The sequence below is a fragment of the Rana temporaria genome, chromosome 1 (genome assembly GCF_905171775.1).
Source record: "Rana temporaria chromosome 1, aRanTem1.1, whole genome shotgun sequence".
NCBI lineage: Eukaryota > Metazoa > Chordata > Amphibia > Anura > Ranidae > Rana > Rana temporaria.
In genome coordinates this window covers 195,206,222-195,223,041 of record NC_053489.1, presented here as the reverse complement: position 1 = coordinate 195,223,041, position 16,820 = coordinate 195,206,222, and the positions used below count along the sequence as shown (strand labels likewise).

The window sequence follows — 16,820 nt, the reverse complement described above, 5'->3', positions numbered from 1 at the left end:
GCTCCGCTCGCAGTCACGCCCTGTCCCGCCTCCTAGCCTTTATGTCCCGCCATTGGAGCGGTGTTGTGTCCGTCATAGGAGCCGGGCCAAGGGGCGGGACAGGGTAGGACTGCGAGAGGAGCCGAATACATAGGACATCAGGCTCTGTGTATCTAGGCGGCGCTAAATTTAAAAATACATAATGCTGCAATTTTGGGCAAGGTGCAGATGGACACTTATAAGGCTGCAGATGGACTCTGTGCAAGGCTGCAGATGGATGCTGGGCAAGGCTGAAGATGGATGCTGGGCAAGGCTGCAGATGGATGCTGGGCAAGGCTGCAGATGGATGCTGGGCAAGGCTGCTGATGGATGCTGGGTAAGACAGCAGATGGACACTAATAAGGCTGCATTGATGGGCATTTAAAATGTAAGTTTTTTTCCTTAAACTTCCCTTCTAAGCTTGGGGTGCGTGTTTAAAGTGGAGTTCCACCCATAAATATAACATTACATCGGTAGTTTTAAAAAAATGTCATTAGTCCTTTACGAAATTTTTTTTTTTTTTTAGATGCCTTCAAAGTGTTGTTACTAGGCAGAATAGTTAATCTTCCCACTTCCTGCACCTAGGTGCTTAATGCTTCCTAACCTACACCGCACAGACTCCTGGGAATGTAGTGGGTGTAACTTTCCAGGAGTCTGTGCATTCCCCAGTCTCAAAGAATCATGTGACTTGGACAGCACAGGTGCTGAAACCTGATCTGACACTGCTTGTGCAGCACTGAGCATGTGCGAGATTTGCAAGGCTGAAATCCAGGAAGTCATACAGTCTGGCTTCATGATGCCCACACTTAAGATGGCCCCAGTCAGATTCTATTTTATAAAGTGTCTAAATGCTGTAACAACCTAACATAACGGACCTTAGTTTACAGACTAACTTTACTAGAATACATTAAGCTTGTGTATTACAGGGGTATTTATATTTAAAAAGTGAAATTGTGGCCGGAACATCGCTTTAATGCCGGTGGGTGTTATACGCCGATAAATATGGTAATTACATCAGAGGCCCTTTAACTGCTGGATTTTATGTAAAAAGAGGCTTATGGAACCAGTTCTACAGTTCTAAAAATAGCGGCGGTTTACCGCTGACCCCACCCCCACCTCAGTGTGAAAAGGCCTTGATAGCTTTACATAATGCAAAAACATTTACACATGTAGGACACCCAACGAAAATACACATTTGCACACTGGTACTGACTAGTATTCCAATGTTTCTCTTCTCTCTCAATCTTTCTCCATCAGTCAGCTAATGTGAACCCAGTGCTAAGGGAAAGGGGCAGAGGAGGGTCAAACAATGATGCTGTGGAGGTGACAGACATTTTCCTTATGTCAAGAAAGTGGTAATAGTGCATAATGAAAACCTGTGGCTTTGTATAACTAAAAGGCAGGCTTAATCCGCCTGCTGGCTTGTATGCACTTTTTGCCTGGGTTGAAAAAGAGGCTTGTCTATCTGAGAGATAAAAAGGGATTCAATTAGTAGCTTGGTGGTGTCATTGGAGTAGTTTGCTTGTGCCAATCCGTTATAATGGTTTAGTATGATTATAAAGGTCAGCCCAATATGGATATTTTAGCTTTAGATGGATGCCAGCAGGTCTTTATATTCCTTCAAAACTTAGGAGCTGTCAGGCTCATTGCTGGCTCTACATTTGTTTTTTGGTGGAGGAGAAGACTACTGGCTGCTGTAGGACCTAAGACATGGAAATAATAAACCTGAATAAATCTAATAGCTATATAAAAAAAAAATCAGAGTGGGTTGACTTAATCTGTAAACTAATAAAATTTAGCGACTAACTAGTTAACTGCATAGGCAGTGAATAAGTCACACAGAGTTAACATGTACAGATTATATCTTTGCTTTTAAAGGTAGTATTACAAATCAAGGACGATGACAGTGTTTTCATTTTCTCTATATAGCCTTGGGGCTTTTGTAACGGATTAGTCAAGTTTAATTAAGGTTGTAAAAGTAATTTTTTTGCCTATTACAGCGTAAATTGATATAAATGGTCATTGATCAGTCCAGTGATATACTGAGCAACATAAATTAATGATTATTGATTGCTAAAGATATTTACGTGTGTATGAGAGTATTTTGTAGATTTATTGATGCATACATACATTGCTGAAACATGGTTGATCTGCAGGTTCACATTCAATTGAGCGCAAATAAGACAAAACAAAAACAGCTTTCCTAAAGGAAAATCCATCATCTACTTTGGCTAGTTTATTCTAGTTTATATACTGTTATAAGTAACCAGCTTATAAAATGCCTATTCAAAGCACAACTGATATATATATATATATATATATATATATATATATATATATATATATATATATATATATACATATTTTTTTTTTATATGTTTTAAAATGTAACCATTTACCATATTTCAGCTACAGCACGGAGAGTCCTTTTCTGCTCTGTCATTGCTCTTGATTGTCATTTTCCTTTAGTGGTATTCCTGTTCTTGATATGCATGTTTTGCCTGACAAATTCACTTAAGCTTCGTACACACGATCGGATATCTGATGGAATCTAATCCGATGGATTTTTACGCCGGATATCCGATGAAGATGACTTTCATCAGTCAAAAATCCGACCGTGTTCAAACGCGGTGACGTAAAACGCTACGACGTGCTGGAAAAAATGAAATTCAATGCTTCCAAGCATGCGTCGACTTGATTCTGAACAATGCGTGGATTTTTGTCCGATGGAGTTCCACACAGACGATCGTTTTTTTTTCTATCGGTTTTTTATCCATAGGAAAAAATGTAAAACATGTTTTATTTTTTTTCACCAATGAAAAACCGATGAGGCCCACACACAATCGCTTTGTCCAATAAAAACAGTCCATCGGTCTGTGTACAGGGCTTTAAGCTCTCATATATTATATTAGAGGTCCATAAACTCCTCGGCTCATTAACGCATTCATAGAATTTCAGATTGTTCATTGACCTCTAAACAGTTATATACAAATTAAAGGGTTTTACCAAAGGTTTCATGGCATCATTACTGAAAATCGTTTTAAACAGGCACACAGGCATTGGTCCAACAAACCTATAAAACCAAATTTGAAATACTCTTATGCATACTGACATACCTTTTTTATTATCAGCAGCTGCCATTGCTGTTGTTACAATGCAGATTTTTTTTGTAAATGCACAGCAATCAGTATTACTATGGCGGTAATATACTGGCTCCCCAACAGAGTCTGAGGTGAGGATGTATGCTCAGTATAGGAAGTAAACATGTACATACAGTATATTACCAAAAGTATTGGGATGCCGGCCTTTACACGTACATGAACTTTAATGGCATCCCAATCTTAGTCTATAAGTATTGAGTTGGGCCACCCCTTGCAGGTATAACAGATTCAACTCTTCTGGGAAGGCTGTCCACAAGGTTTAGGAGTGTGTTTATGAGAATGTTTGACCATACTCCCAGAAGCGCATTTGTGAGGTCAGGCACCGATGTTGGACGAGAAGGCCTGGCTAGCAGTCTCCACCCTAATTCATCCCAAAGGTGTTCTATCGGGTTATGGTCAGGACTCATTGCATGTGCAATCATCCATGTCTTTATGGACCATGCTTTGTGCACTGGTCCAAATCATTTGGTGGAGGGGGATTATGGTGCAGGGTTATTTTTCAGGGGTTAGGCTTGGCCTACTTGTTCCAGTGAAGGGAACTCTTAGGGTGTCAGCATTTCAAAACATTTTGCACAATTTCATGTTCCCAACTTTGTGGGAACATTTTGGGGATGACCCCTTTCTGTTCCAACATGACTACGCACCAGTGCACAAAGCAAGGTCCATAAAGACATGGATGGGCGAGTTTGGGGTGGAGGAACTTGACTGGCCTACACAGAGTCCTGCCCTCAACTAATAGAACACCTTTGGGATGAATTAGAGTGGAGACTGCAAGCCAGACCTTCTCGTCGACACATCAGTGCCTGACCTCACAAATGCACTTCTAGATGAATGGACAAACATTCCCATAGACACTTCTAAACCTTGTGGAAAGCCTTCCCAGAAGAGTTGATGCTGTTATAGTTGCAAAGGGTGGGCCAACTCATTATTGAACAGTACGGACTGAGACTGGGATGCCAGTAAAGTTCATGTACGTGTAAAGGCAGGTGTCCCAATACTTTTGGTACTATAGTGTATATTGTTCTCAGAGGGGGTAGGATGGAAGGTCATAGGCACACAACTCAAAACCGGTTGGTAGGCAAGACAAGTAACAACACACAGCTGAGGGGTAACACTGTCTCACCACTAGCACCCTTAAGCCCCGTACACACGGTAGGACATCCAACAAAATTTCCCTTGGATTTTTGTCCTAATTGATTTGTCCTGCCACACCCATAGCATACACACAGTCAGACTTTTCTGCAAACTTTTCTAAAAGTTTCCTAACATCACATGTTTTTTTTTGCTCTTTTCTGCTCTTTACCGCCACCCTTTGGTTAACTTCTGCTATTGTTTGTTGCTTTTAACATTGGTTCTGAGCATTCGTATTTGCACTTTGTCCAAAAGTTGGTTGGATTGCTGTACACACGGTCACACAAAGCACCATCGGACTTTTGTTGCCGAAAAGTTGGTCCGTTCGCAGACCCAACTTTTTGTTGGATGAAACCTGAAAAAGTTGGTCCGATGGAGCGTACACACGGTCAGACAAATTAGAAAACTTGCAGATTTTGAAGTTGGTTGGCAAAAAGTGTGACCGTGTGTATGGGGCTTTACCCTCAGTGCTAGGGACTGGTATGAAGCTCTACAGAAACCTCAATTTTTTTTAACCCAGTTGACCACCTACCCCAACCATTTTATCGACCCCTAGGAGAGTCATGTTGGCCAATGTGGTATTGACCATGTTGGGGACCCCTTTGTGTTATATGGATCCGCTTCTTGCCTTGTTGTCTCCCATTTCTTTTTTTTCTGATTTGTTTCTGTCTTCTCACTACTCTTTGTTAATATGGTATTTTTAACCCATTTTAGGATAAGACAAAAGTTTCTACAGCAGTGACCAAGAAACCCTCCACAAAAGAGACAATGCGCTCAGTCAATGGAGGGCCCGCTCACATACCTTGCCCAAGTAAAGAATCTGAAAGAGAAATAGAGGTTCGTCTGCTGCAGATGGAGTGCGATGAGCTAAGAACAAGGCTTGGATGTCTAAAGGTAGGTAAAAACCTTTTTATGTTGTCAAGGGCTTCTAAACAACTAAAGACAAATCCTATTTGTGATCAAAGCATCCCCTACATAACTGTCCTGCATGTCTTTCTCCTATCCTCCCTCACCCTCCATAGGAAATCTATTCTCTCCCTGCCAAAAACTTTAAGCAACTGCATACAGTAGCTTTTTGTCTCTTTCAATTTTGACCCAATAAATAAAAAGAGTAGAGCGAGCTTAGAAGAAACTGATGTAGAACGGGGTCTCTTGAGGAAATGTAATTAAACAGACAGAGTAGACCCAATTCACAGCCCGTCAAGCAAATTTTTTCTATGGAAAGAAAAGGCTCCAAAAGAAAACGCCATAGCATACACCAGACAAATAGACTAATAAGGGATAAAAAAAAGGTGACAGGTTCTCTTTAAGCTATACTCTGGATGGAAAAAAATAAATAAAATGTAAACTGATTGAACAATGACCGATTTACCAAAACCTACCATTTTTTGTTTGTTTTCTAGATATGCCGCTTGCTGTGGTAGCAAAAAAGGGTGTTTACTGTGTTCTGTCTTTTCCTTTTACTGCTGTTTCTGTTCTTGATGGGCATTTTTCCCTTAAGGGCCTTGGGTATGAAAAGATTTCTGCAAGATAGTAACTCCTCAGACACAGACGGCCATGAATTAGAGAACAGTAAAACATTGGCTGCACAGAGCCAGGATGGAACTAGCAACATCACATACAACATACAACCAGGGGCGGACTGACCATTTGGGAACTCGGGCACTGCCCGAGGGCCCCATGCCATTAGGGGGCCCCATCAGGGTTTCCAGGCTCAGTAAAACCAGGGGAAGTATGTAAAAATCTGTGTTTTTTTTACATCTGTCCCTGATATGTCCAATACCGACATGCTTTTGATGTGAAAATCCCGATATTTTAGCTGCCCCGCCTCTGCACTGCCTCCTGGGGTGGTGGCCATCTGTAAGCCCGGGGGCCGCATAATCTTCTATTGCCCGGGGGCCCTGTGAGTTGTCAGTCCGCCCCTGCATACAACTTACACACATTCATACTGGCATGCATACAACACAAATTTTCTGGGGTGCCCTCGTCCCTTGGTGCCCAAACATGTACTTATTTTGCATTAATTGTGAATCCAACCCTGGCTGGCCAGCCACCAATATTAGTGTATGTGAAAAATATGTATGTCCCCACACAGACCATTTATGATAGGTATGGGGAAGCCTTCAGATCTCATCGGGTATCTGATTGTTGCATTCCCAGTTAAACAAAGAACTTTGGTTTTATTGAACAAGCCCATGCCAAGGTACTCCTATTGATGTGTGTTGAGGGAAGTAGAGAAATCAGGGTGACACAATGGGGTTGGTTTTCTAGAACTAGGGAGTGCAAAATCTGGTGCAGCTCTGTATGGTAGCCATTTGGCTTCCATTGAACAAACTGAAGTTAGAAGTGGATCGGCTACCATGCACAGCTACACCAGATTTTTCACTCTAGTTTTGGTAAATCAACCATAATGTATTTTCAATCAATTTTGTGTTGATTTACTAAAGCAGTTGGGTTATTCACCTTGCAAGGGTATTTTCACTTTGCAATGGAATTTTACTTTAGTGTATTGAATTATGTGAAGCTCTGCTGACTTCCATCATCCCAATCATGTGTAAGCAAAAAAAATTTTTTTTTAAAAATATTTTCCTTGCATGTGATTGGGTATTGTTAGCATTGTCACCACGTACACTAAGCAAAGTAAAAATTCCTTCGCAAAGTGAACAGCCTATTTACCTTTAGTAAATAACCCCTATAAATGGAACAATTCAGTGGCTTGTGAGTTTGGGAAGTATGGGTTTTGATTTTTTGGCTAATCATACTTACCTAGGTGGATGCAGCATCAGACCAATACTACAGCTGTCACCCGCTATCTCTACACTGTGAAGGGAGCCACCGTACACCGCAGATGGCTCGGTTCTCACTCCTCCCCAAGCAGAGTGATGCTGATTGTCAGCTGTCTCTTTGGCATCTGGTTACCCTGCACCACTGAACATCTATTGATTCCCAGTGCAATCTCAGAAACACTGCAAAATACAGGACACTACCTAAGATGGTGAGAAACCAGTATCAGAGACCCATTGAGAGCTGTCTCAATTTAAGCTACCTCTGGCATTTATATACCAAAAGCACCTAGTCACTAGGAATCCATTCAGGATCATTACTCACAAGTCCCTAGGACAGCTGTCACCTTCAAGCTTCCTCCGGACACAATCCAGTGAGTGGGACAGTCCTTTTCTATACCAGTTCCCTTTGGTGAAGTCCTGCAGTCAGTTCCAAATCACTTCCAGGTCCCGGCTCTGCCACGACTGAGGTCTTACAGAACAGCAACACAGTCTACAGGCTGCCTCATGGGCAATAATCCTCTGAGGCTGGGAACTCTCCTCCCTGGGGATAGACAATCTCTCCAGAGCTTCAGACTATTTATCAGCTTCTGCTGCCCCTGTCTCGGCACATCTCAACCAGGGATTGGTTAGGCCCTTATCAAAATTAAGGCTGGTTGTTTGAATTCTCCCTCCCTAGGCTCTAGAAACTTCTTCTAGAGGCAGGGCGAAGAAATCAAAACTCCCAGTCTGTAAAATCCTGAACAGACCAGACCAAACAATCACTGCTCCTTTGATTACAGAAGGTGCTAAAAACGAATAGCTGGATTCAGAAAGATTTACGCTGGCGTATCGGTAGATACGCCGACGTAACTCTGAATCTGCGCCGTCGTAAGTTTAAGTGTATTCTCAAACTGAGATGCACTTAAACCTAGCTAAGATACGACAGCCTGTGCCGTCGTGTCTTAGGGTGCAATATTTAGGCTGGCCGCTAGGTGGCGTTCGTAAAAACCGTCAATCACGTCGGGTCACGAGTAATTTACATAACACGCCCCCTCATTTGAATTAGGCGCGCTTACGCCAGCCACATTTACGCTACGCCGCCGTAAGTTAGGAGGCAAGTACTTTGTAAATACAGTACTTGCCTCTCTGACTTAAGGTGGCATAGCGTAAATACGATACGCTACACTGCCTTAAAGATGCTTGGCCATAAGTTTACCAAGCATCCCACGCTAGGAGGGTGCTACATCCACCCACCCCTAAAAAGAGGCCCTGTCCTGTCTTCATGGGCCAAGTATAATGACAAAAATGATCTTATCTCCAAGAGCGAAATAAATATCCTGCAATAAAATAGAGGATTTGGAGAGGGGAGAATAACAGTGGAACAATATGTATGTGGCATTCCACACAGTAAATGTTCCTTGGTTAAGATATAATAAACTTACATTTACTTTAAAGGAGATTGTAAGTAAATCAGATTAAAAATCTTGTCATGTGAAAGAACTATTACAACATACATACATATATAAATACAGCCTCTCTGGGTAGAGCTCTACCGCTGGCTAATAATAAATGGTTAGTGCATCAATAAACAATAATATTAGTGCATTTAGAATATTATCCGTAGAGCAAGTCTCTTGTCACTATTTACCTACAAAAGAACAGGGTTAGGTAAGCAGCATAGATATTACAATTCAGGGTTGGAGCAATAATAATAATAATCCTCCAACAAATCAACAGGATATATCACGCTATAATCAGGAGATTGAGGCTGCATTCACACCTAAGCGACAAAACGCCCGACGCGGGACGCTTCTGTCGCTAGAGGGGAGAATTCCCATTGCCGTCTATGGAGATGGTTCACATCTCATAGACGCGCAACGCCTGTCGCCTGAAAAAAAGTCCCGGACCCTTTTTTTCACGCGACAGGCGCGTTTTCCCATAGACAGCAATGGGAATACTTTAGAAAAAAAAAAAAGATACATTTGTAATCGCGGCAAATCTGCCGCTACACGCGTACGCGGCTGTCGCTTAGGTGTGAATGCAGCCTGAGGGGCAGATCCACGTACCTTTGCGCCGGGCGCAGCGTATCTAAGATACACTACGCCGCCGTAACTTTATTCTTTTTTTTCGAATCCTGAAAGAATTTGCGCCGTAAGTTACGGCGAGGTAGTGTATCTTTGGCGGCGTAATGCGCGGAATTCAAATGGATGTAATGGGGGCGTGTTTTATGTTAATACGTCGTGACCCGACGTAAACAACGTTTTTTTTTTAACTGCGCATGCGCCGTCCGTGGGGGTATCCCAGTGCGCATGCTCGAAATTAACCCGGAACAAGCCAATGCTCACGACGGTGACATCATTCTACGCAAATCCATATTCGCGAACGACTTGCAAACGACGTAAAAATCAAAATTGTACGTGGGAACGACGACCATACTTAACATTGAGTACGCCTCATAACAGCAGCTTTAACTATACGCCGGAAAAAGCCGAACGCAAACGACGTAAACAAAATGCGCCGGTCGTACGTTCGTGGATCGCCGTAAATAGCTAATTTGCATACTCAACGCGGAATTCGACGGAAACGCCACCTAGCGGCCGCCAAAAAATTGCAGCTTAGATCCGACGGCGTACTAAGACGTACGCCTGTCGGATCTAGCCGAGATGCCGTCGTATCTTGTTTTGAGGATACAAAACAAAGATACGACGCGCAAAATTTGAAATTACGCGGCGTATCAATAGATACGCCGGCGTAATTTCTTTGTGGATCTGCCCCTTAGTGTTTAAAATTCATAAACTAGTATGGACATGCAGGACATGGATATTTTGGCAGGGGATATGCTGGAGAAGACAATAGGAAACTGGGAGGCTAGCAGAGATAAATGCCAATACTATAATCAATATTCCCACTACAGACGGCTGAGGCCTGAGGGTCGCAAATCCTATACCAAAGGGCCGAATGCAGCCCTTGGGCCACAGTTTGGGCACCAGGACAATAGACTATGTGCAGTGCTAAAGGTCGTCCTCATATTATATCCCCTGTTGGATGAATGGTGTTAGCCTATAGTGTCATGCCGCGTACACACGTCCGTTTTTCATGCGTTTTTCTCGACGTGATTCTTGTCAAGCCTGCCTTGCATACACACGATCGTGAAAAAAATGCTCAAGCAAAGCGCGATGACGTACAACACGTACATCGGCAATATAAAGGGGAAGTTCAATTCAAATGGCGCCACCCTTTGGGCTGATTATGCAAATGTCCCTTCTTATAACTTGCTTCTGAGCATGTGCATTTTTTTCCTGTCGTTAAAGGCTACACACAACCGTTTTTCACGACGAGAAAAACGACAACGTGAAAAACGACGAGAAAAAATAGAGCAGGTTCTAAATTTGTAATGCCCATTTTTCTCGTCGAGAAAAATGCTCTGGAGCCTACACGCGAATCTCTTGCCGCCCGAGTGTACAGACTCTCCTTTCAAAAGAACCGTGGTTCTCTTGAAAGGCAAGAACGTGGTGACGTCATCGCGTACTACGAACATGCGCTCGTCACTTTTGATGCCGTCGCCGCCATCTTGCTGCACCCTACCTATGCCTAGGAAGCTACCGCGCATGCGTCAGTCATTTCGAGCATGCGCGTGTTTCCACGGCGACAGGTAAGTATACAGACGCTCGGGTTTCTCGTTGGGAAACAGGCCGACAAGAATCTCGACGAGAAAATAGAGAGCAGGATCTCTATTTTTCTCGTCGAGATTCTGGGCAGATTTCCAGACGATTCCAGACGAGAAACCTCAAAGCCTCGTACACACGCTGCAGTTTTCTTGCTGGTTCTTGCAGGGGTACCTGACCGTGTGTACAAGGCTTAAGGCTGTTTTCTTCATTGGTGAATGTTTTTGTCAATAGGAGCACCTTGGCAAGCGTTAAAAAAAAAAAAAAAATAGAAAATTAAATCAACCAATTGCAGGAGCAGGACTTAAGGTGCGACACAAAGCTTCCAACAATTCATATTGCTGACTGGCAGTGTTGGTGATCGGGATAAAGTAAAAAAATATATAATAATAATTTTATATATAATATATACACACACACATGCACTGTATTACTATGTGTAAATATACTATAATACTGTGCAAAGGTTTAGGCAGGTGTGAAAAATTGCTGTAAATTAAGAATGAGAAAATTAAGAATCAATTAAAATTAAGAAATAGAAGTGTTGATAGTTTATTTTCCTCAATTAACAAAATGTAAATGAAGAAAAGTAAATGAACAGAAGGGAAATACAAATCAAATCTACCATTTGCCTTCAAAACAGCATAAACATTTCTAGGTACACTTCTGTGGATGTAGCCTGCCTCAAATCCTTCTGTCTCTTCATGTAATCCCAGACAGACTTAACAATGTTGAGATTAGGGCTCTGTGGGGGCCAAACTATCACTTCCAGGACTCCTGCTTCCATTTGCAACCCAGATCCTATGTTTTCATGCATCGTTGATTCACTTAGCCTTGTTTCCATGTTGGAGGGATGGCTTTTTTTGGCCACAATTCTTCCATTAAGACCACTAGTAGATGGGTGTACCTGGGTCCCACTGATTTCCACCAGTTTGCTTTGTAGGCATATTTCCAGTATACCTTAAAGTGGTTCTAAAGGCTCAAGGTTTTTCACTTTCATGCATTCTATGGATGAAGGTAAAAAACCTTCTGTGTGCAGCAGCCCCCCAGCCCCCCTCATACGTACCTGAGCCTGATCTTCCTCCAGGGCTGTGCACGAAAGCCCTGGCTCTCCGGAGATTCTTATTCCTCAATGGCTCCAGCTGCTGTCAATCACAACCAGTGAGCCAATGAGGAGAGAGTGGGGTTGGGCTTAGATGTGGCTCTGTGTGTGAATGGCAAGCTGCTTGCTCTGGGGGCACTCAGCAGGAGGGAGGGGCCAGGAGCACCAGTAGGGGACCCAAAAAGAGGAGGATCAGGGCTGCTCTGTGCAAAACCACTGCACAGAGCAGGTAAGTATGGCTTGTTTATTATTTTAATGTAACAAAATACAAATCATTAAATCACTTTAGGGAGTGACAGTAGATTTTACTTTTCTGCAAGTGTAAATATAAATAAAACATAAAAGAATAAACCCAAAAATGAAATAAGAAAAATCTAAAAGAAATAAGAGAAACAGAAGGCTGTAACTTTAAAAAAGAAAGTAGCAAGGACAGCTCCCATATACCTCAATTTGTATTTATATTAGCCTCCTGTTATCCCCTATTACATTGCCTAGGGTTGTCAGTCTTACACATCGAGCTTACAAGAGAGAGCACAATAATGACACCATTAGCAAACTGCTAAATCTACACTATCCAATTGCAAGTGTTCCTTGACCAAGATGTATTTGTTTTACTCTACTGCAGGGGTCTCCAAACTTTTTAAACAAAGGCCCAGTTTATTGTCCTTTAAACTTTAGGAGGGCCGAATTGTGGCCAGCAGGGGCAAAAAAATTCTGCATCATTGAGAATAAATGTAGCCTCAGGATTGGTGGTCAATAGGAGGGGTAGTGCCCCTAATAATAGGAGGAATAGTATCCCATCAATTGTATCAGTGGAAGAAAGAGTGCCCCATTGTTGCTGTCAGTTGGAGGAGTAGTGCCTCATATCAGTGGAAGGAATAGGGCCCCAAGGGCCGGATAGAAGCTAGCAAAGGGCCACATCTGGCCCTCTGGCCGCAGTTTGGAGACCCCTTCTCTACTGGATGAAAGTAAAGTCACAGAACGGACTATGCTATCAGGCATGCCTACATACAGGGAGTGCAGAATTATTAGGCAAATTGTATTTTTGAGGATTAATTTTATTATTGAACAACAACCATGTTCTCAATGAACCCAAAAAACTCATTAATATCAAAGCTGAATATTTTTGGAAGTAGTTTTTAGTTTGTTTTTAGTTTTAGCTATTTTAGGGGGATATCTGTGTGTGCAGGTGACTATTACTGTGCAGAATTATTAGGCAACTTAACAAAAAAAATATATATACCCATTTCAATTATTTATTTTTACCAGTGAAACCGATATAACATCTCAACATTCACAAATATACATTTCTGACATTCAAAAACAAAACAAAAACAAATCAGTGACCAATATAGCCACCTTTCTTTGCAAGGACACTCAAAAGCCTGCCATCCATGGATTCTGTCAGTGTTTTGATCTGTTCACCATCAACATTGCGTGCAGCAGCAACCACAGCCTCCCAGACACTGTTCAGAGAGGTGTACTGTTTTCCCTCCTTGTAAATCTCACATTTGATGATGCACCACAGGTTCTCAATGGGGTTCAGATCAGGTGAACAAGGAGGCCATGTCATTAGTTTTTCTTCTTTTATACCCTTTCTTGCCAGCCACGCTGTGGAGTACTTGGACGAGTGTGATGGAGCATTGTCCTGCATGAAAATCATGTTTTTCTTGAAGGATGCAGACTTCTTCCTGTACCACTGCTTGAAGAAGGTGTCTTCCAGAAACTGGCAGTAGGACTGGGAGTTGAGCTTGACTCCATCCTCAACCCGAAAACGCCCCACAAGCTCATCTTTGATGATACCAGCCCAAACCAGTACTCCACCTCCACCTTGCTGGTGTCTGAGTCGGACTGGAGCTCTCTGCCCTTTACCAATCCAGCCACGGGCCCATCCATCTGGCCCATCAAGACTCACTCTCATTTCATCAGTCCATAAAACCTTAGAAAAATCAGTCTTGAGATATTTCTTGGCCCAGTCTTGACGTTGCAGCTTGTGTGTCTTGTTCAGTGGTCGTCGTCTTTCAGCCTTTCTTACCTTGGCCATGTCTCTGAGTATTGCACACCTTGTGCTTTTGGGCACTCCAGTGATGTTGCAGCTCTGAAATATGGCCAAACTGGTGGCAAGTGGCATCTTGGCAGCTGCACGCTTGACTTTTCTCAGTTCATGGGCAGTTATTTTGCGCCTTGGTTTTTCCACACGCTTCTTGCGACCCTGTTGACTATTTTGAATGAAACGCTTGATTGTTCGATGATCACGCTTCAGAAGCTTTGCAATTTTAAGAGTGCTGCATTCCTCTGCAAGATATCTCACTATTTTTGACTTTTCTGAGCCTGTCAAGTCCTTCTTTTGACCCATTTTGCCAAAGGAAAGGAAGTTGACTAATAATTATGCACACCTGATATAGGGTGTTGATGTCATTAGACCACACACCTTCTCATTACAGAGATGTACATTACCTAATATGCTTAATTGGTAGTAGGCTTTCGAGCCTATACAGCTTGGAGTAAGACAACATGCATAAAGAGGATGATGTGGTCAAAATACTCATTTGCCTAATAATTCTGCACTCACTGTATTGTTTGCACTGGTAACGCAATTAATTTACATATATTTATCTTTTTTATTTTATTTTTCCCTTTCTTTTTCTCAATGCAGGAGGGTCTAATGGGCCAAAAGCCAAGTGATATAGAGCATTTGCTTAAACAGTCCCAGAAGGAGCTGCTGTGGCTGCAGAGACAACTGTCATTTATCTCCAGTGGTGGACCACCCTGCATCTTATCCACGAACAAGGTAAAGACCAGCATATGTGGCATCCATCACATAATAGAGGAAAAAATATGCGTGCAAGCTCTCAGATCTTTCTTGCAAGCATTATAATGCATGTGCGTACCAATAGTAAACAGTTCTGCTGACTTTGACATTCATGTCACAATAATTTATATTGCTTTAGGTGTACAATTTATTGCATCCATATATCAGGATTGCTAACAATGGTCTCAGAGGGAATACGAAGTTTGATCTACAGCTAGAATAAATTGCACTGTGATTGCTTATATTCTAGGTTATTAACATCTCTGTGAGAGATCTACTCTACCTTACTTATTTTCAGCTCTAGATCATATTAATTAATTACTGACAGTTGGAATGGAGGACATTCACCGATGTGATGATGTAATGGCATGGATGCATCACTTCTCCTTTTCTGTGTCTCCTATGGTAGACTCAATGTCTAATGTATTTATAGTTGTCTTCCTTTCTCATTGTTGATGTATTTTAATTTTCAATGAATGGATTTGCATTTTTATAGGAATATTACAGTCAGCACACTGTGTTCATACTCGGCTTCTGCACTGGCAAGAAAAGGCTTCATATCCTTCTTAGATTTATAGCAGCTGTGACCACAAACAATGCACATAATTAATTAGCCTTGACCAGTCTCCCATAAAGTAACATTAAAAGGTTGTAGCGGCATGCTAAGGATACTTTACAGACTTCGGAGCTTTCCTCCATGTTTTTAAGATCCTTTCTGTTTGTGTTCAACCATAGTTATTATTATCATTGAGAAGAGAAAATGTTGACTCGCCTCCTCCCATCTCCATTTTGTTACCATCCAGACAATGAATTACAGATTCACAAATCTATTGTACTGTTATTAACCGGTTAAGACTCGGACCATTATGCAGGTTAAGGACCTTGCCCCTTTTTGCGATTCGGCACTGCGTTGCTTTAAGGCTGCATTCACACCTGAGCGTTTTGTCGCCTGAAGCGCGACGCTCAAATACGCTAGAGGGGAGAAAATACATTATACCCTATGGAGATGGTTCACATCTGAACGCCGATACGCCTGACGCCGAACGACTGAAGCTCAAACAAGTTCCGGACCCTTTTTTGTCGCGCGTATCGGGTGGTTTGGGCGTATTTCGATTCAAGCGACTTGCGCGACAACGAGCGTTTGCTACGGGCGTTTCGTCGCTTTATCAATAGAACTTTTCACCCAGGCAGAAGATTAAAAAAATCTACCAACATAGCAACAAGTGATGAAAAGATGATAATTTTTCCTATTGGCTAAAATAGAAAACGTCTAAGTACAAAAACGTCGGACGACGCTGTAGGCAAACGCGCAAATAAGCATGAATACGCGCGACAAAACACCAGGAAAAAAAAACGCCTGAAAAAACGACCGAACGACTGACGCTCAGGTGTGAATGCAGCCTAACTGACAATTGCGCGGTCGTGGCTCCCAAACATAATTGACGTCCCTTTTTCTCACGAATAGAGCTTTCTTTTGGTGGCATTTGATCACCTCCTGCAGTTTTTATTTTTTGCGTTATAAACAAAAATAGAGCGACAATTTTGAAAAAAATATCCCCAAAAAAGATATAAAACATTTTTTTTCCTCAGTTTAGGCTGATACGTATTCTTCTACCTATTTTTGGTAAAAAAATATCGCAATAAGCGTTTATCGATTGGTTTGCGCAAAATGTATTACGTTTATAAAAAAAGGGAATAGTTTTATGGCATTTTTACTACTAATGGCGGCGATCATCGATTTTTTCGTGACTGCGACATTATGGCGGACACATCAGACACCTTTGACACATTTTTGGGACCATTGTCATTTTCACAGCGAAAAGTGCTATAAAAATGCACTGATTACTGTGAAAAGGACACTGGCAGTGAAGGGGTTTACCACTAGGGGGACGCTGTAGGGGTTAAGTGTGACCTAATGTGTGTTTCTTACTGTAGGGGGGCGGGGCTGGACGTGTGACGTCAGTGATCGTCGTTCCCTATATCAGGGAACAGACGATCACTGACACTGCCACAGAGAAGAACGGGGAAGGTTTGTTTACACGCACCTCTCCCCATTCTTCAGCTCCTGTGACCCGATCGCGTGACACCCACGGCGATCGGGTCCACGGGTTTCGCGGCCGCGGTCAAGGAGCTTCGAACCGGGTGGCACGCTCGCAACCCACGGCT

General features: G+C 42.4%; 1 protein-coding gene across 14 annotated transcripts in view; it reads left to right on the top strand.

Moving 5' to 3' along the window:
* Positions 1-16,820, top strand: part of RIMBP2 (RIMS binding protein 2) — a 758,298-nt gene that overhangs the window by 148,274 nt on the left and 593,204 nt on the right. For all 14 annotated transcript variants that reach the window (XM_040347437.1, XM_040347489.1, XM_040347429.1 and 11 more), the window contains exons 4-5: positions 5,025-5,204; positions 14,499-14,633. In XM_040347437.1, the coding sequence (XP_040203371.1) occupies positions 5,025-5,204; positions 14,499-14,633 (315 nt within the window). The remainder of the gene's footprint in view (positions 1-5,024; positions 5,205-14,498; positions 14,634-16,820) is intronic.